The sequence below is a fragment of the Ostrinia nubilalis genome, chromosome 13, assembly GCF_963855985.1.
Source record: "Ostrinia nubilalis chromosome 13, ilOstNubi1.1, whole genome shotgun sequence".
Taxonomy (NCBI): Eukaryota; Metazoa; Arthropoda; class Insecta; order Lepidoptera; family Crambidae; genus Ostrinia; species Ostrinia nubilalis.
In genome coordinates this window covers 8,340,182-8,362,404 of record NC_087100.1, presented here as the reverse complement: position 1 = coordinate 8,362,404, position 22,223 = coordinate 8,340,182, and the positions used below count along the sequence as shown (strand labels likewise).

General features: G+C 36.6%; 4 protein-coding genes and 1 long non-coding RNA gene across 6 annotated transcripts; 3 read left to right on the top strand and 2 right to left on the bottom strand.

Moving 5' to 3' along the window:
- On the top strand, nucleotides 1-999 carry LOC135077166 (ommochrome-binding protein-like). The gene has a single exon (XM_063971719.1). The coding sequence runs from the start codon at nucleotides 110-112 to the stop codon at nucleotides 938-940; it is 831 nt and encodes a 276-aa protein (XP_063827789.1). The 5' UTR covers nucleotides 1-109; the 3' UTR covers nucleotides 941-999.
- A 133-nt stretch (nucleotides 1,000-1,132) lies between these two features.
- LOC135077164 (lipase 3-like) lies at nucleotides 1,133-2,964 on the bottom strand. Its single transcript, XM_063971715.1, has 5 exons — nucleotides 2,788-2,964; nucleotides 2,492-2,693; nucleotides 2,035-2,405; nucleotides 1,784-1,942; nucleotides 1,133-1,582 (listed from the first exon to the last, which is right to left on the bottom strand). The coding sequence occupies exons 1-5, from the start codon at nucleotides 2,929-2,931 to the stop codon at nucleotides 1,160-1,162; spliced, it is 1,299 nt and encodes a 432-aa protein (XP_063827785.1). The 5' UTR covers nucleotides 2,932-2,964; the 3' UTR covers nucleotides 1,133-1,159.
- Nucleotides 2,960-4,693, top strand: LOC135077165 (putative nuclease HARBI1). 2 transcript variants are annotated; one of them, XM_063971718.1, is made up of 5 exons: nucleotides 2,960-3,482; nucleotides 3,553-3,834; nucleotides 3,989-4,376; nucleotides 4,457-4,590; nucleotides 4,680-4,693. In XM_063971718.1, exons 1-4 carry the CDS (start codon nucleotides 3,228-3,230, stop codon nucleotides 4,585-4,587), a joined length of 1,056 nt encoding a protein of 351 aa, XP_063827788.1. In that variant the 5' UTR covers nucleotides 2,960-3,227; the 3' UTR covers nucleotides 4,588-4,590; nucleotides 4,680-4,693. The 2 variants fall into 2 exon arrangements, with proteins under 2 accessions (XP_063827788.1, XP_063827787.1); XM_063971717.1 differs by having other exon boundaries at nucleotides 4,457-4,687.
- A 12,489-nt stretch (nucleotides 4,694-17,182) lies between these two features.
- LOC135077548 (uncharacterized) lies at nucleotides 17,183-19,630 on the top strand. The gene is made up of 2 exons (XR_010258474.1): nucleotides 17,183-17,275; nucleotides 19,448-19,630. It is a non-coding gene; the product is annotated as an uncharacterized LOC135077548 (long non-coding RNA).
- Nucleotides 19,448-21,887, bottom strand: LOC135077547 (lipase 3-like). The gene is made up of 5 exons (XM_063972094.1): nucleotides 21,712-21,887; nucleotides 21,432-21,633; nucleotides 20,545-20,915; nucleotides 20,288-20,446; nucleotides 19,448-19,975 (listed from the first exon to the last, which is right to left on the bottom strand). The coding sequence occupies exons 1-5, from the start codon at nucleotides 21,877-21,879 to the stop codon at nucleotides 19,556-19,558; spliced, it is 1,320 nt and encodes a 439-aa protein (XP_063828164.1). The 5' UTR covers nucleotides 21,880-21,887; the 3' UTR covers nucleotides 19,448-19,555.
- Between the last annotated feature and the right edge of the window lie 336 nt (nucleotides 21,888-22,223).

The following is a 22,223-nucleotide window of genomic DNA, read 5'->3' as shown; positions in this document are numbered from 1 at the left end:
ACAACTGGTTCACTCAAATTATGTCCTAAATCCCTTTGTATATTTTCAGTTTAATTTAGCAAATTGATCAATAAAAAGTGATAAATTATGTGATCTTCGAGATTCAATAATGTTTTATCAGCAAGATGTGGCTTTTATGGAAGTTAACGAGAAACTGCACAAAAAGCATGTAATTTTAGCGGATGTGAACATACCGTATAAATTTTCACTGAGCAGAGCTAAAGACTGTTTGTTTTTCTGCATAAACGCTGATGATTTTTCAGAGCACAGTTTTCACTCGGTCGTGTTAGACCTCCAAAGTGGATTGGCGACGATTATACCGAGCATACGCAATGGGTTCGCGAGTGCCGTAGATCAAACCACCGGCGCGGTGTACCTGGGGGGCAGCGATGGCATATACCAATACAACTTTCACACAAAAGATGTCAACAAACCGGCTCTGATAAGCGGTATCGATATCTTTGATATGTACTTTCAAAATAATCTATACTTCGTAGACACAGCCAACCAGAATCTCTACATTTATAAAGAAAAAAAACCGATTATAATACCTGAGCTGAAAGACTATCAGATACAACACTTCGTTGTAGACCCTCAAGATAATGTAATGTTTGTAAATTCAACTGGGTTATTTATACTGACGAAAGGATCTAAATTAGCAACTCTATATGATGACAGAAATATCACATTTCGAGGAGCAACCACAGATGTGGTTGGTGTTCCTCATTTCATTGCACAAGATGGGATCTACACAATCGACGAAAATAAGGAATTAGTAAAAATATTGTCTCTCGAAAATGGCTATGGGCTAGCGTTTGATAAAGATGATAACATCATTTATAGCGATGAACGTACTGTAAACAAACTAGTATCTCATGAAAAAACCAAAGCACGGTTACAGGAAGCTGCGTTCGCTAATCAACAAAAAATGTTAAGTTAATTCATCAAATAATCCGTGTACTAAAAAGCATAATAATATTATCATCATATGTACTACAATCATTGTTGTTTAATATTTACATTTTTAATTTACTGTCTCATATTATTTTCATTTTAAAATTTTATTGAGATGTGCTATTGAAGTACCTAGTTGAAAACATTATTTGAAATGAAACAACCAATACTAATGCAATGTTTTTTTTATTTTAGAGGTACAAAGTTATTCGTCAGTCAAATCTTTTTCATCCACAAAGCCGTTAACATCCATTGATCTAATAAGGTTGATAGTTCTCATATAAAGCAGTTCCTTAGCAGAGACGCCCCACATGAAGTCTATGTGGCTGAATGTTGCTAGCGGGACTCGGAATTTTCCGATAGGTCTGCCAAGTTCGCGGAACAGTCTGTCTACGTCACTGACGTGAGCCAGAGGATCGCTGTCCGAGTAATGTAGGAACACTGGTGTCGTGATCCGAGAAAGGTCGTACCGAGGAGGGTTTATACTGCCGTACGCGCGCCTATTGGCCAACCAACTGCCGTGGTTGTAGCGACGGAACTCCTTGCCAGAGATGCCTTGAGCGTAGTGCACTAGCTGCCTGGATGCGGCGCCGGCCGGGGTGTGTCCCAACTTTATAGGGAACAATGTCTGGAAAACACATTATTTAGCTTAAACAAGAGCGTGTTTGGTATACTTTTTTACCTACATATATGCTCCTCATTGTTTTCTGTAACTAGCAAACTGAAAGATACCAAGAAACTGTAAGCTTTAGGTATGTTTTCCAAATAAATAAAAACTTCAAAAGAACCCTGAAGTAGGGTGTAACAACACTCTCTACATAATACTTACGGCATTATGTTGACATTCGCTCCATCCACCCATAAGGAAAAGTATATTACTACATAAAGGCTGGAATGTGACTTCATCCATACATAAAGCCTGGCCAGCCCATGTCATAACATTATTGTTCGGGAAAAATTCTCCAACTCCAATAAGGGAGAGAGCAAACTGAAAATTAAAATAGGCTTTGGTGTATCTTCATTGTAACTGAAAATTACATAATACATAATGTAGAGTGTTTGTTTTTACATTATACTTACCTCAATATTGTCAGCATAACGTGAGAGCACCTTTAAGAGAAGATTTTGATTATGCGCCATGTATGCGACGGGAGCGAACGCATGCATAGAAATAATTTTCTGATTGTAATCTGGCCGCAGCGAGCCCATAACAAAGAATGATGTGGTGCCTTGTGAATGTCCGATGTAGTGAAGCCTGTCCCTCCCGGTGTGAGCGAGGGCATAGTCGATCATCGCTGGCAAGTCTTTGTTTCCGATTTCATCCCAGGAGAATTGCCAGAAAGCGGTACTTAGGATAGCGTCAGGGTTCAGTCGCTCGTGGCGACGAGAGTAGTAGTTGCCACGCGCGTTACCCAGCCAAACATCAAATCCTTCTTCTGCCAATATGTAAGCTGTTACAAAACAAAACATAACTCTTATTTTTATACACTATACATCCACGTCTGTTGCAATATTGCACAATACAAATATCGCTTACCAAACCCACAACCAGGACCAGCCAAGACCCAGTCTGCGGAGGAAGAAAATAGGCCGTGCATCACGAACACTATCGGCCTGGGACCAGGGACGTTGTTGCGGTCCCGACCGTGAGGTATGCGGTGCACTCCCAGTATGTACCCATCTTCGGTCCTAACGAAGTGCTCTTCCAAAGGATACCGATACTTCCTGACAAGATCGGGCTAAAAACAAATACTTACATAACATTATTTTAAAACTACGCATGAACAAATAAGTGCGTACCTATTTACCTAATCAAATCAGGCTCATACTCACCACGTCCAAAGAGGCGTCTTCGAGAATATTATCAGATATCCTTGCACTGAATTTAGAATCTCTGTACAGATCTTCTATAAAATCAGCATGCGGTGAACTAGTCACCGCAGCCACTAAACACAACAAGACAGCTGTGAGTAACATTGCAATAATATGAAGGGCAGATTATAGTTTAACGGTCTTATTCATAATCATTTTTCACATTTTATCAAATGCTTATTAGAGGTTTATAAAACGTTTGATAAAAATTGTTATTCATAATCGTCATTTAGCGCTAAAATCCTCTTATAACTGTGTGATAAGTTATCGAGAGCTCGGGCCTTGTTTAAAGCTCTAATAAACCTATTTTAACCTAACTTTTATAAATGTCATTTCATATGAATGTCACTTCGTTGGTTTATTTATTCAAAATATCCTTGCTGTGATCCTTGCTTGTGAAAATGAATGCTATAAATGCAATTGTGCATTTAGCCAATAATGCCGACCCAGCGCGACGTAGAAAGCTCTACCGCCAACGAAGCAACCCATTCGATTTGCGGGACCTAAATTTTAAAATAAAATATAGGTTCAATAAGGACACAGTGCGCACCATCATAGATTTGGTGGAAGATGATCTGGTTCAGAGCGCTAGAGGTGGTGGCACGTGTCCTGAACTGCAAGTTTTAGTGGCCATAAGATGTTGGGGACGTCGTGAGGTAAGCACAAAAAAGTGTTTTATTTTATCCCTTTGTCGTGGCTGCTATAATTATTTTCATACATTTTCAGGTACAAGATGATGCTGGTGACCTCCATGGCCTAAGTCAGCCGACAGTGAGCCGGATATGCGCCAGAGTCGCGCATGCAATCGCGAATAAGGCAAATTCCTTCATCAAAATGCCTATCACTATAGGAGAGCAGGAAAGAATTAGTGCCAAATTTAGAGCAATTAAAAATTTTCCTGGGGTGATAGGAGCCATAGATTGCACCCACATTAAAATTAAAAAAACCGGAGGTGACATGGCCCAGTACTATATTAATAGAAAAGGCTATTATTCCCTGAATGTTCAGGTAAAATATATTTTGATTTTATACAGTTTACAACAGAGAAAGATTTGTTTTAATAATGTCTATAATTTTTACTTTGTATGATCTAAATTTTAGCAACATTCAACACTATATTATTGGATGGATTACCTACAGGATACTGTTTTTTTTATTTTAGGTTGTCTGTGATGCTGACCTCAAAATAATGGATATAGTGGCTAGATGGCGAGGCAGTACACATGACAGTCGAATTTTTATGGAGAGCAATATAAAACAACGATTTGAGGATAGGCAGTTTAGAGGACGCCTTATTGGCGATTCGGGCTACCCTCTTCTGCCATATCTATTTACACCTATTTTAAGGCCTAGTCGTCCAGAAGAAGAAGCATACAATAATGCTCACATCTCAACTAGGAACACTGTTGAAAGGTGTTTTGGGGTGTGGAAGCAGCGGTTCCAATGCCTACTCCATGGCTTACCAGTAAGCCTCCAAAATGGAAAAGCTGTGATCATAGCATTGGCTGTATTACATAATATAGCCATTGATATGAATGACACATTGTTAGGTAAATGTTATCAATTTGACTGTACATAAGGAATACAAATCTTTATGACAAAATGTTGACAAATTCATAATATTTTTCAGAACAACATATGGAGCAGGTCCCTGTAACTCCGCAACTTTCGACGGAGAACAGTGTTCACGACAACCGACCTTCATTGTTGAGGCGTAGGTCGCAGTTGATACTACAAAATTTTATAAATCAACATTTTTGAATGGTACTAAAATACATTTTGATAAATTCCAACGATTTACTTTTATGTAATGTCATTTGAGTTCATGAAAATGTTGTATTTTAATTTTTCAGATACTGTTCCTGGCATCTTAATGAAAATAAAAAGAATATTTGATTGAAAAATACCTGTATTTCAATTTTCAGTCCAATTTGTTACTATCACAAAAACAAAACCTGTAGTTCTCTTTAAAAAAGCAATTATTCTGCAAAAATTCAAAACAAATTACTTTATATCACTAATTTAAGTACAATTAGTTTCAACAAACTTACTTATTAAAAATCACAGTTCAATTCTTTAAAACAAAGAAATTGCTTAAGTATAAACGTTTCTATTCGGAGGTTATCAACCTTCTACATTTAAAACAAAATAACCATAATTTACACTATTATTATAAAGGCGAATGTTTGTGACTAGGCATATGTGTATTTACTTTATATCACTAATTTAAGTACAATTATTAAACTTACTTACTAAAAATCACAGTTCAATTCTTATAAACAAATAAATTGCTAAAACAGATAGATTATATAGTCTCGAATAACATATAGGCTTCTTTTTATCCTGGAAAAATGCACAGATCCTGTAGGTTACAGAAATAGTAGTCTACGCAGGCGGAGTCGTGGGCAACAGCTAGTTAATAGTAATCTCAAACTCTTATTAAGTTATGACTAGTAAACATATTCATAGCCGTCTAAATATATTGCAGAAACACAATCAAAATGCGGATTGGAACTGCATAAAATACAAATTAAAAACAAACAGAAGTAAGGGAGGAACTAACTTATTATTTAGAATCTGTTAGTACTTGAAAAACTTTAACATCAAAAGACTTATTATTCTTTATTAATGTGAGTGTAATATTTAAGTTTTTCCTGTAATAATTGATGCTCAAGATCCAAGTTTCTCCCTTTCTTCCGTTCGTTTTCCATTTGAACTTCATGCAGTTCAATCCGGCATTTTGATTCTGTTTCTGCAATTTCGGAAATCCTAACTTTGCTTAAATCAATTAAGCCTTCTTTGTTTAACAGTTTCCTTTTTTTTTTGATTGCTGGTGCTTTAAAATTAGGTTTTGCTTTATTTTCTTTTGCCTCTACTTTTTTATTTTCTTTATCTTCCAATATGCCTCTAGTAGTACAAGCATGTGTATCTTCTATTTCTTCATCAAGTACCACCAATTCATATTGGATTTCTTCATTATTTATCAATTCCTGATCTTGCGTATTTTGAGTTGATTCCTCCTCTTGAATGTTAATTAATTCACTTTTATTTGAGTCCGAGTCAAATCTGTTAACATCGACTACAAATTCATTGGGCAACCAAGATGCTATATCATCAGCCCTATCGTCAGGCACTGATAATGGTGGACCACCGCCAGTTTTAATTTGAGCCTGCCTAGCAATGGTCTTGTCTTTCTTCGCACTGATTTTTATGAGGCTCCATTGCGATTTTAACTGGGTAATGGAGCGGTTCATACCAGCGCACATTGAATTAAACCTGAAAAAGAAATGACAGGATTTTGAATTACAGGTAAAGGCAAAATTTTATATTGAAGGCAGAAATCAAAAGATGTACCAACGTTGTTTGTAAATCAGCCCAAGCCGCAACCTTCCGTTTATTCGTGTTAGTGTCTGTATTTTTATTTTCGATTGCATTTACTCTTTCTTTCACCAACTCTTTCAGCAAATACTGAAAAGCAAACACTAGGCGTCAAACATAAATAAAACCATGCTACAAAAATTAGTAGGCACTTTATCAGGCTAAAAATAAGTACTACCTTATCTTCCTCCAACCAGTTTTCTGATCGTTGCCTTTTAGGCGGTCTGTTCTCCTTCGTCATGGACATAATTAGTATCCGATGTAACTAAGGTAAGTGCCCCCTACTTCGGTATATTAAGGCTCTTACGGCTTTACCATTTTATTTAAAAATAACCAATCATGATATCAGTATGAAAGCTTTTGTATGCTAAACTTTGGTCTTTTGACAGTATGTTAATACATAATTTATAGTTATATAGTTTGAACTTTTTTTTATATTAATTGTTCTGCGGACCTCTTGTTTGGATCCTGTTTCGTGACAAAATTTTGCTCTGTTTCTAAGTTCGTGAACTCATGTCCCCTATTTCGGGATAAGGTTTTATGCATCCAGTTAGGATATTTTAATAATGATTAAGGGTTTAATAAATTTAAAAACGATAATAAAAATTTAGAATAAAATAATTATGTGAAATTGACGATATTACTTACCTGAAATATTCATAAGAAATAATGTGAGTCTAGTATAATATTTTGATTTGTTATTTCTAACAATATGTGAAAATATTTATATAACCATTAGAAATGTAGGGGGGGGGGGACTTAACCCTCCCCCCCCCCCCCTTCGTACCCATAAAATTTAGATTTTTTATTTCTAGCGATATGTGAAAATATTTATATAACCATTAGAAATGTGGGGGGACTTACTCCCCCCCCCCTTCGTACCCATACAATTTAGATTTGTAACCCCCCCCCCCCCCTTCTCCCCATGATCCCACCCCTGGAGCTGTTTCAAGTGAGGGTAGCCCCCACCCCCCCTGAAAATAACCCCAGATACGCCAATGACTCATAATAAAAATTAAGTAATTAATTAATTTCTTAGGTAGGTAAGTATTAAAAACTAAAAAATATGTCGATTTCTTTGATACTATGTATCATAAAAGTACCTATACCCCCATACACCACCATACATTTATGTATCACGAACTTGGAAAAAAGTAACAATAATACGGTTCCTTGTTTCGTGATACTGATATATTCCAAATTCCCCAAGTAAAATTCATGGATTATTGTCAAAATGTGTCAATTAACTATTATCTAACCCATATACAATACAAATAAACAAAGATGAATAAAACAAATCGAAATAAAACCAAAATTATGCTGGTACTACTTATGCTAATTTATCTTAAAATTGGTCATATATGTGAACTTCAAACTCGTGTCATATAAATTCTAGTGAACGAAACATATACCGAATTTAGGTCATGAGAAACTTTAATAAATGCATTATTTGTTTCATAACTTACATTTAAATTATCATAAATAATTATTTAAAAACCAAGCATCAAAATGTTATCCATAATATCCTTGAATCGGTAGTTTCACGAAATAGGGGACACCCGAAAAATAATATGTACGCTATTTCGTGAGTCAATTAATCGCAATTTTAAAGGAATTCTACGTTTTCATATAACTTTTTTCTAAGCCAAATCAATTGTCAAGGAACACATGAAATCACTATTACAAGTTTTATTTAAATGAACGTTCCTTCGCCTTTTTATAAGCTTAAGAAGTTGGAGCGCTAACCTTACGGTGAGAGCAACCTTTGCACGCCGCACGGCTGTTTTTGGCTCTCTGAGAGTTTGAAGCTTCGTATTGCTCTCATTTTTGGCGCCACAATGTTGGTACTTGGTTTTTTAGATAGCTTATATAATAGAGTTTTTATAGTAATAAAGATTTTTTATAAATAATATTCCATTTGCTTATTATTTGAGCTAGAAAAAAAACTTACGAACTTACGTACTATCACGAACTAGTAGCCGTTTACCTTAGCCGGGTCGTCGTAAGAGCTTATTGCAGAGTACAGGGTAAGAGGTACAGAATCCAGAACATACAATCCCAAGTTTTATAAAAGTTTGATAAAACTTGGGAGTTGATCGAAAAAACCGAAAACTTTATTAAATTTTCGTGCCAAATGTCAATGTCAGTAAGTAAAACGTCACAGCTGCCAATTTTTTGTTTTTTTTTTCTGCTATTTGTCTATGATTTTACATGGTCCATCAAGTTAAATCACCAAAAAAGCTGTTTTCGTTCATTCTTTTTGTATAGTCTGTGGAAAGAAAATATTAAACTCTGTTTTAGCTATCAAAGGTTTGTAAACGATTATGAATAACGTTTTTTATCAGAGGTTTATAAGAGTGTTTTAAGCCTATCAAACGTTTTAGCTAATGTAGGTTTTAAACCTATATTAGCATTTTATTATGAATAAGACCGTAAGAGTCTTTATAGTTTTTCCCAGATTGATAAAGTTATTAATTGATAATAGTCATTGACAGTAGCAAGAGTAATAGGCATTAGGTACAAGATACCAAAGCGTAAGATAGAGTTGCCGGCATAATCTATCAGACTACGCACTTTTCTTGTAAAATCGCACCTATTACAAATAGGTTAGATGCCAATTTATGGCATTATTGATTGGTAGTTCGTAGTACGAGTATGTACGAACTTTGTACTACAATCACCATCGCTGATAGGTAAGTAATTAAGTATTAGGTAATTATTAAAATAATCCGTTAATACTCGTACCACAGAATAAGTAATAGTACAGGTACAGAAGGATTACTCCGCAAGACGATTTAAATAAATGCGAGTCTTGCTACGACGCGATACAGTGGAATTCAGCTCGCACAGCACTACGTACCTACAATTTTATTCACCTACAAGTTTTGTCTCTTTCTATCGCGTGCCTCTGAACTCTTCTTACGCTGTTAGGGTTGCTGTCTAGTGAAAAAATAATTAATCTACTTATTTATAATGAGGTACGTATGTAGGTAAGTATGCATTCATTATGGAAAACCTTGGGAGAGGCCTTTGTCCAGCAGTGGATGTCATTTGGCTGAAACGAACGAACGCATTCTGAGCAGTAGTCATAGTAGGTTAGGTTCCTATACTATCCTAAGAATTATTGATTACCTACATGGCCAACATACCTTTCAGCATCTTTGGGAAGCGAAAAAAAAAGATAAATCCGGTAGATTACTTTTCGAATTTAAACACCCGAACGCCGCACAATATTTCTTTCTCTTTATGTCCATTTTTAAATAATACTTCGATCATAGAATTATAATCATACTACAACGCACGCCAGCGTCCTGACGAGCGCGCGCGTGACACTCGACTGATATAATACCCGCCGGCGGGGCGCTTCGCTGTAGGTAATTATCGGATGTACCGCGCGGAGTGAGCCAGGCCTGCTCGTACTTAATATTCAACTTCAACAACACTGATTTGTACGGCTGGTGCAACTCACTGGCGCGTAAAATCCTAAACCAAAGCTAAAAATAGCAAATCTACCTGAAGCTTACTCAGTAAATATGAATCATATTAATATGATACAGTATCTTTAATGATTAAACGAACTTAAAAAGTGAAGTTCTATCATAATTATGCGAGGGCTTTGTCCGAAGAGATTAGAAATAAGAACTATGTAGTATCACGTACGGTGATGCCAGTTTACGCACTGTTAGTTGAGGATATATTTTTTTTTTTTTTTTTTTGTGGGTATCTCACTTTACATCTTATTTGACATTGGTATCCGTCGTCAGTTAGTTTGGAGTAGTAATTTGTATTTTTTATCATTTCACTAATATGGGGGTTTGTGTTTTTAATAATATACATATATGATTGTTAAAGACGGGTGGGAGGGTTTCTAATCTCTTCGGACAAAGCCCTCGCATAATTATGATAGAACTTCACTTTTTAAGTTCGTTTAATCATTAATTATGCTCGTGCTTTGTCCTCGAGATTAGAAATAAGAACTATGTAGATTTTGAGAGAACTGATGTGAAATGATAATAAAAACAAAGCTGTTTATTACTTTGCAAAAATAATAAATCATTAGTAAGAATACAATGCTTGTTTTATAATTACTATTAAGTGTGACATAACTGTCGTAGTTACCCGAGTGAATACTTTCTTATAATTGATAATTATTATTAAGGGTAAGTAATTAAAGGCAAGTATAATTAGCTGTTATATTAGCCATAATGTAAGTGGGAAAGTTAATTATTGTTTCCCAAATCAATGGTCAGTATTAGGTTCTTCTGGCAATTAAATGTTGATTGTTATTTCTGGACGCAATAGGCATTCTATTAAAGAATTTGCCCAAAGTAGCTATTTGAAATAACGCTCCAACCGGGGTTAATTCTGATAATCAAGATTAATTCCTAATGTATGTGCTCTAGACGAGGCAGCATGCCTCGTGCTGTGAGTGGTGAATATCAAGGTGTCAATATCACAAGCCTGCAATGTTAATTGAACTAAACTTGTGACTAAACTAAGTGCTCGGTGTTAGAGCGGTAAACAATTTCGTAAGCAACACTTTGCACAAAATGCTTGTACATGACATAAATTGTCAAAACAATACCAAGATTGATTGTTGTGAACTTGGACGCGATGTCGTGATTAAATTGAATATTTGTATGCATAATATTTGAATGCTTATAAGGAAGGTTTGAACAATGTGTGTAATAATTACACTAACAAATGACAGTAAAATGGCTAATTTCTCAATATTTTAAATTTTTTGGAAACCATAATATCTGATTATGTTTCCAATATGACAGCCAAATTAAAAGACAAGCTTATTACAGCTATCGAAATTCACAATTTTTTATTAAAATAGTGGAATCTAATACCTCAATGAATGATAGTTATGGTAAAAGTAAAACAATTTCCTTGAACAATTATTGTACTGCTTGATCATCAGACAATGATGAAGATATAATATCCATAGATAGATGAAGATGTAATCTTCGTTTTATATGAGACATTTAGACACATGTAGCGTTTTTATTTTTATCCAATTAAAGAAACAAAGCTAGACTACATTATAAGGGTACTGCTAGTATACCCGTCGCTTGATCACATGTGATTTTTGCAATGTATGTGTAATACAAAAAAGGAAGGAAACCGCAGAAATAAGCTTGACCTTGTTGTCTTAAAATTTTAATTGCGTATGCATCAGGGTACCTATCTAATTTAGGGTATATAACGATAACGAATTTAGCAAAATTAACGATGCCACGTTCTCCAAATGTAAAAATAATAAAATGGTGAATTTGGTAATGTCGAGTCCATACTAATATTGAATGGACTCTTCAAGATTCGGTATCTACCATGCTATTATCTAGATAAGATAGATCATTAGATAGGACACATCATTGTGTATTGATGATTATAATGATTTTTCTAGTTTCGCATCATTGCCACAATTATTTTTATTTGTGTTAAGTGGGGGGAAACTGCACGCCACCTATGCGGTGTACAAAACTGAATTTCATTCTGAGAAACTGAAAATTTTGAAGATCCTTAGTAAATACTTTTAGGCCAAGAAAGGTCAATGTTTGGAATCTTTGCAGATTTTTAATATTAGATAATATTAATAAAATAAAATAGATGTTGGACCATGGGTCCCCAGAAGTTTCCCCGTACACGCCGCCCCCCATCCCGTAGTTGAGACATCGGAGTACTATATTTCATGACACTTAATATAAGTTTATGAATAGCCTGATATAATTGCAATTTTTCTATGTCCGAATATAATCATGTATTATGTGATTTATACTGACATTTATTATTGGTTGTGAGATTGAAATCACATAACTCTATCCTAGTACAACAGAGTCACTTATTACTAGTGACCACTGATGGTAAAAATTTAAAAGCCAACCGACATATTTTACGAGATTCAACTGTTGCGGTTCTGAGCTGGATGCGGCTGGTGCGCTCACGAGCATGACACGTGATGACTGTTTTGAAAGTCAGGAGGTCAAGTCCTCTGTTTTCATCGGTTGTCTGCCTTTCGGGGAAGTCCCTTCAAGGTTAAATTCGTATAAGAAAGGACTTTTTGGTGGCTGCTGATTTGATTTTGGGATTCAATTCCAGATCAGCCCCAAACTTTGAAGTTCGCTAGGCAGTTTTTCGTGTTTTGGAAAGTTTTTATCAAAAGACATGGCGTCAATCTTCGGTGTTTGTAATAAATAAATAAATAGATGAGTCTTTTAACAATTTCACACAGCGCCAGCTGGCCCCAAAGTAGGTAATAATTGATAATATCTTTAATGGGTCTAAGTAGAATTACGTTTTTTCTGATAAGGAATTCTTAGTAGACAGTCGAAAAAATGCGATTGGCATCGATAAGAAATTCATATTAAGGTAATTGTGTTGAGGCTTGTCCTACACAGGATCATCACCAATATTACAATCTCATCATGAAGGGGCGCAGCTGTTTCAGACCAACAGCGTTGCAGGTGTCGAATCTAATTGATTTCTAGTTTCAGCAGCAGCGGAAGCGGCGCAGATGTCAACGAGAGCAGCAGCGTCGGCGGCGGCAGGGTTCGAGGCTAAGGGTTCTGAGTTCAATGTTTCGATAGCCACTAATGGTTTTTCACCTGCTAACGATTTGGCGTGTATCATATCACCACCCGGTAGTGTGGATATAAACCCATCAAATTATGTCTTATTAAGACAACTCCCAATTTTTAAACAAGTAGGTATGCATTATTGCATTTTTTTTAATGTGATATGTACTTTTACCAGTATGGAACAGCCCTTTTGACTGCCTGCTAAAATATGTAGCGGGTAGGTAACAACTTAACACGAATTATCTGCATGCCTAGTAATATTAACGTTCATATCAATTTAAAATTAAATATCGCCAAATTGTTATCACCGAAAAACTTAGACTTGAACTTACTTGACTTGAAGAATTAAGTAGGTAAGACAGTAAAATTACAACCCGTTGTAGTTGCCCGCAATACCGTAAGTATCGTAATATTTTTAGGATTCTGCGTCTGATTTAGAGGGTAGGTATTGTTGATAATACCGCAAACCATCATATTTTAAAAATCACACAGCTCCGCAGTATGGTAGTATGGGTAATTATTATTTAAAAAAATAATTAACTTCGAACATCTGATTTAGAAGTAGGTTATTAATGCAAAGTTTTTAGTGCCGCAAACCCTTAGATATAGATAAATCATTACATTACGAACGTCTGATTTGGAGGCAAGTATATATTAATATCGCAAACTGTCAGACAAAAATAACCACACAAATTAAATAACGTGACAACCCGTGTACGGTTGCCCGCAATATGGTAGTATGTGTAATGATAATATTGTATTAAGTAAATATAATTTACTGTATTCGTCTGAATTAGAGGTAGGTAATAACTCAAACGTTAAAACGCAAATCGTCAGACAAAAACCACAACTAGCATAACGTGACAACCTGATATGGTTGCCCGCAATATGGTAGTATGTGTAATGATAATATTGTATTAAGTAAATAGAATTTACTGTATTCGTCTGAATTAGAGGTAGGTAATAACTCAAACGTTAAAACGCAAATCGTCAGACAAAAAACCACAACTAGCATAACGTGACAACCTGGTATGGTTGCCCGCAATATGGTAGTATGTGTAATGATAATATTATAATAAAAATAATTTACTGTATTCGTCTGAATTAGAGGTAGGAGTAGAACTCGAACGTTAAACCGCAAACCCTCAGACAAAAAACACAACTAGCATAAGAAGACAACCCGGTATGGTTGCCCGCACCATGGTAGTATGTGTAATAATGGATAGAACTTACTGCATCTGTCTTCTTCTTCGTTTGGTTGAAGGCGATGAACTTGCGTTTTTTCTAATTGTCTGAATTAGAGGTAGGAGTAGAACTGAAACGTTAAACCGCAACCCCTCAGACAAAAAACACAACTGGCATAAGGAGACCACCCGGGATGGTTGCCCGCACTATGGTAGTATGTGTAATGATGATGTTCTTCTTCTTCTTCTTTTGGTTGAAGGCGATGAACTTGCGATTTTTCCAATTGTCTGAATTAGGGGTAGGAGTAGAACTCAAACGTTAAACCGCAAACCCTCAGACAAAAAACACAACTGGCATAAAGAGACAACCCGGGATGGTTGTTCGCATTATGGTAATGTGTAATGATGATGTTCTTCTTCTTCTTCTTTTGGTTGAAGGCGATGAACTTGCGATTTTTCCAAATTGTCTGAATTAGGGGTAGGAGTAGAACTCAAACGTTAAACCGCAAACCCTCAGACAAAAAACACAACTGGCATAAAGAGACAACCCGGGATGGTTGTTCGCATTATGGTAATGTGTAATGATGATGTTCTTCTTCTTCTTCTTTTGGTTGAAGGCGATGAACTTGCGATTTTTCCAATTGTCTGAATTAGGGGTAGGAGTAGAACTCAAACGTTAAACCGCAAACCCTCAGACAAAAAACACAACTGGCATAAAGAGACAACCCGGGATGGTTGTTCGCATTATGGTAATGTGTAACGATGATCTTCTGTTGAACCGCTTGAACGACGTTCAGCACCCCATATCTTCTGCTCCAATTTATTTATTTTCTTCAGCAAATGTTCCTTATCCTCATTTGACGTTTTTCGTTCGGCATTTTGACGACACAAAAACACTATTTTTAACACTGGGTACGTATTTAAGTAGAAGAAGTGCGAACTGGCAGAGCACTGAATCGTGACTGACGACGGATACCAATGTCAAATAAGATGTAAAGTGAGATACCCACAAAAAAAAAAAAAAAAATATATCCTCAACTAACAGTGCGTAAACTGGCATCACCGTACGTGATACTACATAGTTCTTATTTCTAATCTCGAGGACAAAGCACGAGCATAATCTTAATATAAAATGTTCATTTTAGCGACTTTGCTTAGTTAAGTATGTGCACAGAATTGGAACAGTGGCTTTTCTTAACAACAGAGACTGAACGATTTCAGCGCTGAAGCGAAGTTATTCGAAAGAATTGAATAGATTCTCGTGACAAAGCGAACAAAGCTTTTCTGACAAACTTGCGGACTTTGATGGACTCGGAATTAATTAATTAAGGCGAAAGTATTTTTAAGGAGATTCTTTCTCATTCTACTACGTAAACCTACTGATGTTATAATAGTATGAGAAGAAGAGAGACCGATATCTTTTAAACTAACTGCTAGGCTAAAGTGTGCTAAAGGTGTTCGAGAAACGACTATAGATTCAAAAACTATGGTCATTATCAAACAATATGTATTTTACTTGTCGGCCGTTTGGTGTAGTGGTTCGGAAACGGACTACTATGCCGAGAGGTCCCGGGTTCGATTCCCGGCCGGGCAGAAATTGAAATTATGAATTTTAATTTCTGTGACGGGTCTGGGTGTTACTATGTAATAATATGTATGTATTTACAAAAAAAAAGTATTTAAGTATGTTTATATCCGTTGTCTAGTACCCATAGTACAAGCTTTGCTTAGTTTGGGACTAGAAGCGTAGTGTAAAATGTCCAAGGATATTTATTTATTTATTTATTTACTTATAACATCAACCTTTTTATGAAGCAGAGCAGAATTATGGAAAATGCTTTTAATGTTATAGATGCTATAACGGTTTATTTTGTTCACCTGGGTGATATCATCTGGGTGAACAAGTGGATTTTTTAGTGTCCTCATTTTACCTCACCCAGTTACATTTTCAAGATGAATTGAGTCGACTAAAGTCGCCTTTTTTCACCTAGGAATTATTTCACCCAGGTGAACGGATGCGACTTTTTTCATTGATCAACTAATAAACCGTTTATACCTCTTATCTGGGGGCACGGCAGTGCCCCCACCAAGTCGAGCAAAAAAGCGGCACGGCCGTACCATCCTTTTCTCGAAGCAATTCAGGCCATTTTCGACTGCCTGTAACTTCGTTGTGGATAAAACTAGAAGGCTGAATTTTCATTAGCTATGCAGGCATTGTAAAGACACGGTATATTTAAAATTTCATTCAATTTGAACCAGTAGTTTAAGAATTATAACGGGTCAAAGTTACTTAATTTTGTCACTCACTGACTCACTGACTCACTGACTCACCGATCATCAAAATTCTAAGGCACTTCTAGCAGACCTAGAAGCTTCAAATTTGGAATATAAGTAGTGTTTGGTGTATGAATCAAGGAAAAACTAAAATATTTGGGGGCACGGTAGTGCAACCGCCAAGTCGAGTAAAATTTTTCAATTTCGGTCCAGTTTTCTAGATACATAACTGCTGTCTACAAAATACAAAAAGAAATGAGATTTGGGGGCACGGTAGTGCAACCGCGAAGTCGAGTAAAATTTTTCAATTTCGGTCCAGTTTTCTAGATACATAACTGCTGTCTACAAAATACAAAAAGAAATGAGATCCCATCAAAAACAATACTTGTCAAAAAAACCAAGTCTCGCAACTGAGTTGTTCTACGGTAAAAAGTTGTGAGATCCATGTAATACCAAGTCCAGGCCAGGAAATCTTTAACGTTTTACATAAATATATTGACTTGGCCATCGCATGAAAACACGTGTAAATTAAATTATTTAGTGCGATGGCCAAGTCAATAATTTATGTAAAACGTTAAAGATTTCCTGGCCTGGACTTGGTATTACATGGATCTCACAACTTTTTACCGTAGAACAACTGAGTTGCGAGACTTGGTTTTTTTGACAAGTATTGTTTTTGATGGGATAAGCTTTTTCCATAATTCATTATTCCAAGTTCTATGGCGTACCTACCTACCTACCTCATTGATAAGCTTTTATCTTCTGTCAGATCCTTATTTTTTAATATTTTAGTAGGTACTACCTACTATACAATAACAGCTAACTTGTATACTAGCTAGCTAGATGTGTTAAGTAAATAACTATGTTACATAAAGTTATTAATGTAGGTAGGCATTTTCTTCATTAGGTATTTTATAAAAATTGTGTCTTTGTAAGGTAAAATTGAAATAACACATCATTTTTAGGATAATAATTTTACTGTATTTTCATATTTACCTACAAAGCATGTGCGAAGTGAAAACACTTAAGGCCGGGTAGCAGAGAAAATGGCGAAAATGAGGTTTTCATTTTTCATTTTTGAGGTACTAAACAGTAAAATTAAAGGCTAAGATTTTTATTGGGCATAGTTGAGGATATTTTCTAGGGCTATTAACGGATGGAAACACGATTTGATGAAGTTGACTCGATAGAATATATTCCCAAAGTTACCTCTATTCGTTTTCTATTTATGGTTTTATTTTTAAAATAAGCGATTTGAGATTCTAAATCTTTTACTAAACTAAAGTTCAGAAATAACTTGAGGGCTTTTAACGGATGAAATTTTTATATAGCGTCTTATTTAGTTACTATGTTAAAAAATGTGGAAAAAATCGTCCATGACGGCTTGGACAATCTCAATCAGTCGCGCGGTGGCGCTTACGGAGGACGGACGCGTGTCAGTTTTATGGCCGTGACAGTTCGCGATTTGTCAATATTTTTGACAATGATGACTTTGATGAGTCACAGTATAATAATATCAGTGTTACTGGAGAAAGCTTAAATTTTTGATAATTAAGAATTATCAATTTTGTCTACCTATTGAAATTTAAATCGTTCGCATCCTTTTAAACGAAGACTCTACTCATGATACATAGTACATTCCTCAATTAATATGAGACAAAACCAATGAGTTAAAATTACATTTTAATAGAACCTACATACAATCGTCTTACACTCTTTAGAAGAGCACACTGACACAAATAAATAATAAAAAATGCTGTCTAAGGTCTGTAGCTAAAGGTCTAAGCTGTAAGATAGAAGAATCTTCTAGCCAAAAAGATGGCAGATGCAGCAGATGTTAACGGATTTAAAACTGGAGTTCATATGACTCCTTGTAGACTTGAGTCTCTAGAGCGTCCCTTCCTCCACCATGCGTAAGAATGTTTCAAAAATACTGTCTAAAGTCTGTAGCTAAAGGTCTAAGCTGCAAGATTGAAGAATCTTCTACCCAAAAAGATGACAGATGCAGCAGATGTCAACGGATTTAAAACTGGAGTTCATGTGTATCCTTGTAGTTTTGAGTCTCTAGAGCAGTGGTTCTTAACCTTTAAGTCATGAGGGACCATTTTACCAAATTTCTGTCTTGTCAGGGACCACCTCATAATCGGTCAAAACCAGTTTGACTGCAAAAATTAGTTAAAAGTGGTTTTGACCAAGGTGTGCAAGTGCACATCGTGGACCACTTGGAATGCCTCCAGGGATCACCAGTGGTCCGTGGACAACCACTGCTCTAGAGCGTCCCTTCCTCCACCATGCGTAAGAATGTTTCAAAAATACTGTCTAAGGTCTGTAGCTAAAGGTCTAAGCTGCAAGATAAAAATATAATCTTCTAGCCAATAACTTTAAAACTATAATTTGAACGAATTTTGCTATTAGTGGACAAATTTCTGCTCACGATGGACTAATTATCTGCTATACTCTCGACTCTCTAAAGCACAACATTTATAAAAATTTTGCTGCGGTAATGCACTCCAGGTAACAGTGTGTGATGCTCATTGCTCATAGTGATTTTCGATACAGAGCCCCGTACATACGTTATACATAAATTATGGAAAGAAAACACCCAGACCAATACAAACAAATATGTATGCAATTTTAGTATGATATTTTTATTTATTAATAAACAAAAATACTGAACAAAATTGATGCGTGTACTGATTAATGTAATTGACCACATGCAAAGCTTTGTGAATTGCAACAACTATAATTTATTATCCAAGCTCTAAATAATCGCTACTACGAGTAACTGATCATAAAATGTTTTTCCAATCGCTCAAGCTCCCGAGGATCTACCGATAGGTCGGGTGACGTAATCTTGAAATTCTTTTAGCCGGCGCGGAACTTCCGGAAGGTCGGGTGACGCCACGCCTCTTTGAACCGTGTTTACTTTGGCAGTTATATTCTATATTTATTCGATTCTAAAATATATTCCCAAAAATTTTGAAAGTTGTTTTAATTTGTATCACTTGGATATGATTTGTATTAGAAAGTGCTGTGAGTGTGACGCTTGAACGGAAGGAAGTCAACCTAACCTAACCAACTGCGTATTTCTATACTGTGTAGCCGCGAGAGCTCTTTGGCGCGCTGTCTTCGGCGAAGTATTGCGCGCGCAGATTTTGACAGCGCGAAATACCTACTTTAGCAGAAATACCAAGCCTTAAGTAGGTACAAGTTGTAATTAGAATCTTAATTCTAATGCACAAAGTAATATAAAAAAAACAATGAAGTATTTACATTTTCTTAAATACGCATCCAGACTTCGAAATCATTTTACAAAAGTGTATCATCTAATCCATCAAGTCCATTAACGTCCATCGCCTTGATAAGGTTTACAGTGCGACTGTACAGCAGATCCTCGGCATTCACTCCCCATATGAAGTCCATGTGGCTGAAGGTTGCCATAGGAATCCGGAATTTCCCAATGGGTCTTCCAAGTTCTCGGAACAGCCTGTTTACGTCATTGACATGAGCTAGAGGGTCGGTGTCTGAGTAGTGGAGGAACACGGGAGTTGTGATGCGGGATAAGTCATAGCGTGGGGGGCTCCAGCTTCCATAAGCACGCCTGTTGGCCAAGATGGTTCCGTGGTCGTAGCGACGGAACTCCTTGCCGCTTATTCCTTGGGCGTAATGGACGAACTGCCTAGCAGCCGCTCCAGCAGGCGTGTGGCCCAGTTTCAGGGGCAGCATTGTCTAGAAAAGAAGAAAATCAACTTAGTCTTGTACTTAATTGTACTTACAAACCACTGGTACCTAAAAAAGAACTAGGTCTGGTTACGGTTAAGGCAGTTAAGGTCTTTTTGCGCAATAAGCCTATGCTTCATAATTCACAATAGATATTATAATAATCCGTGATTAATGGGTGTTTCGCAAATAATACTTATTAAATAGAGATATGACTGATATTGTGTGTAGGTAAGTAACCTACCTGCATGTTGTGATTGAAGCAACTGATTTTTATTACTAACAAAATATTTTTTCTATACAATTAACAGGTTTACTTACAGCATTGTGTTGGCATTCATTCCATCCACCCAACAGGAAAATGATATTGGAGCACATAGGCTGCAACATGACTTCATCCATGCACATAGCCTGCCCAGCCCATGTCATCACGTTGTTGTTTGGCAGAAATTCTCCAACACCAATCAGAGAAAGTGCAAACTGAAAATAAAACGTAGGTATGACCAGGATTTTGAAATACTCACGTACCTAGTCTTAGGTATTTTTAGAGTTAAAAAATGATGCAGTTAGCTAGTTACCTCGATGTTGTTGGCGTAACGGGACAGCATTCTCAACAGCAGGCTGTTATTGTTGGCCATGTAAGCGACAGGTGCAAATGCGTGCATGGAAATAATTTTCTGATTATACTGCGGACGAAGCGAAGTCATGACGAAGAAGGAGGTAGTGCCCTGAGAATGTCCCACGTAGTGAAGTCTGTTTCTGCCGCTGTGAGCGAGCGCGTAGTCAATCATCGTGGGCAAATCTATGTTACCGATTTCATCCCAGGAGAATTGCCAGAAAGCAGTGCTCAGAAGTGCGTCAGGGTTCAAACGAACATGTCGACGAGAATAGTAATTCCCACGAGCATTGCCCATCCATACGTCAAAACCTTCTTCGGCCAAGAGGTACGCTGTAAATAATTGAGTTGTGTTAAGTCGATTGAGACGAAAACAAAGCTAGTCTTACGATAAGATGTTAAAATCAAGTTCAATTACTTAGCGATAAGCCATTTGAGAGAGTAGGTCGGTACTATTCATTCAATTACATTATAAATCCACCGTAAGTACTTATAAAGCCATTGCTAAGCACTTTGCTATTGTTATCTACATACATTTCTAGCTTTAAGACCGCTAAAGTACCTACCTATTAACCTAGGCGCCACAAAAGCCAAAAGACCACCGACTTTTAGTTGGCCGATAGTTGGGTCGGGCTGTTAATCATTAGGTATGAAAGTGCGCACATTACACCGATTTGGTATCGCCCGATTCTTCATACAAATTAGAATCGGGCCCAAAAATTGTAGGCCTACCTACTTATTTGTATACAATGTACCTACTTAGAACTCCCACTTAACCCTCTACTGCGTCAGTAATCATAGATCAATTAAGTACTACCTAAGTAGGTACTATATTGATTAAACTCTTACCAAAGGCACACCCAGGACCGGTCAAAACCCAATCAGCAGAAGATGACAGAAGACCGTGCATCAAGAACACGATAGGCCTGGAGCCAGGTACATTGTTACGGTCGCGTCCGTGAGGAATGCGGTGCATTTCCAATATGTACCCATCTTCCGTGGTTAGGGAATGTACCTCAAGAGGGTATCTGTACTTTCTGACGAGTTCCGGCTAAAACAAACACTGGTTTTTAACACTTAAAACTTAAAAAGAAATTGAATGTGCGCTCGATGGTCCAGTGTCACTCACCACATCTAAAGAAGCATCTTCTAAGATGTTATCAGATATCCTGGCGCCCTGCGAAGTCTTGTATAAGGCCTCGATGTACGCGGCTTGCGGGGAACTGGCCACCGCCGCCACACCAACACATAGCACTAGCAATGCTCCGCGCAACATTATTGCGTTTTCGAAACACATTCATGGATGAATGTCTTGTCACTGGCTTTTATAACTTGAATTAAATTGATAAGGTTATTAAATGATAATTTGCAAACTACACATGTATCGATATCTTTAAAAAATCACTGTTAACAAGCTTACTTACTACCTCGTAAGCAATTTAATCCTGATATCATTATTATGCCCTTGATAATTTCAAATTTTTTGTCAGCAAAACGCGCATCTTAAATTTTAATGCCGTTAAAATTTTCTTGAATCCTAGTTTAAACTAACCCGGCGCGCGGCATCACTAGAGCTTCCTTAGGTATTCCAAAGAAAATAGGTATAATTATAAATAAGAAAAAGTATAATATCCTATTGTC

Excerpts from the sequence above, each read along its gene's own strand:
- LOC135077166 (XM_063971719.1), top strand. The coding sequence starts at position 110 with ATGTTTTATCAGCAAGATGTGGCTTTTATGGAAGTTAACGAGAAACTG.
- LOC135077164 (XM_063971715.1), bottom strand. The coding sequence starts at position 2,931 with ATGTTACTCACAGCTGTCTTGTTGTGTTTAGTGGCTGCGGTGACTAGT. Across the intron at positions 2,694-2,787 it reads AAGACGCCTCTTTGGACGTG|CCCGATCTTGTCAGGAAGTA; the intron begins GTGAGTATGAGC and ends ATTTGTTTTTAG. Across the intron at positions 1,943-2,034 it reads GTTATGCTGACAATATTGAG|TTTGCTCTCTCCCTTATTGG; the intron begins GTAAGTATAATG and ends TTTAATTTTCAG.
- LOC135077165 (XM_063971718.1), top strand. The coding sequence starts at position 3,228 with ATGAATGCTATAAATGCAATTGTGCATTTAGCCAATAATGCCGACCCA. Across the intron at positions 3,483-3,552 it reads GATGTTGGGGACGTCGTGAG|GTACAAGATGATGCTGGTGA; the intron begins GTAAGCACAAAA and ends ATACATTTTCAG. Across the intron at positions 3,835-3,988 it reads ATTATTCCCTGAATGTTCAG|GTTGTCTGTGATGCTGACCT; the intron begins GTAAAATATATT and ends TTTTTATTTTAG.
- LOC135077547 (XM_063972094.1), bottom strand. The coding sequence starts at position 21,879 with ATGTGTTTCGAAAACGCAATAATGTTGCGCGGAGCATTGCTAGTGCTA. Across the intron at positions 21,634-21,711 it reads AAGATGCTTCTTTAGATGTG|CCGGAACTCGTCAGAAAGTA; the intron begins GTGAGTGACACT and ends TGTTTGTTTTAG. Across the intron at positions 20,916-21,431 it reads CGGTCCTGGGTGTGCCTTTG|CGTACCTCTTGGCCGAAGAA; the intron begins GTAAGAGTTTAA and ends AATTATTTACAG.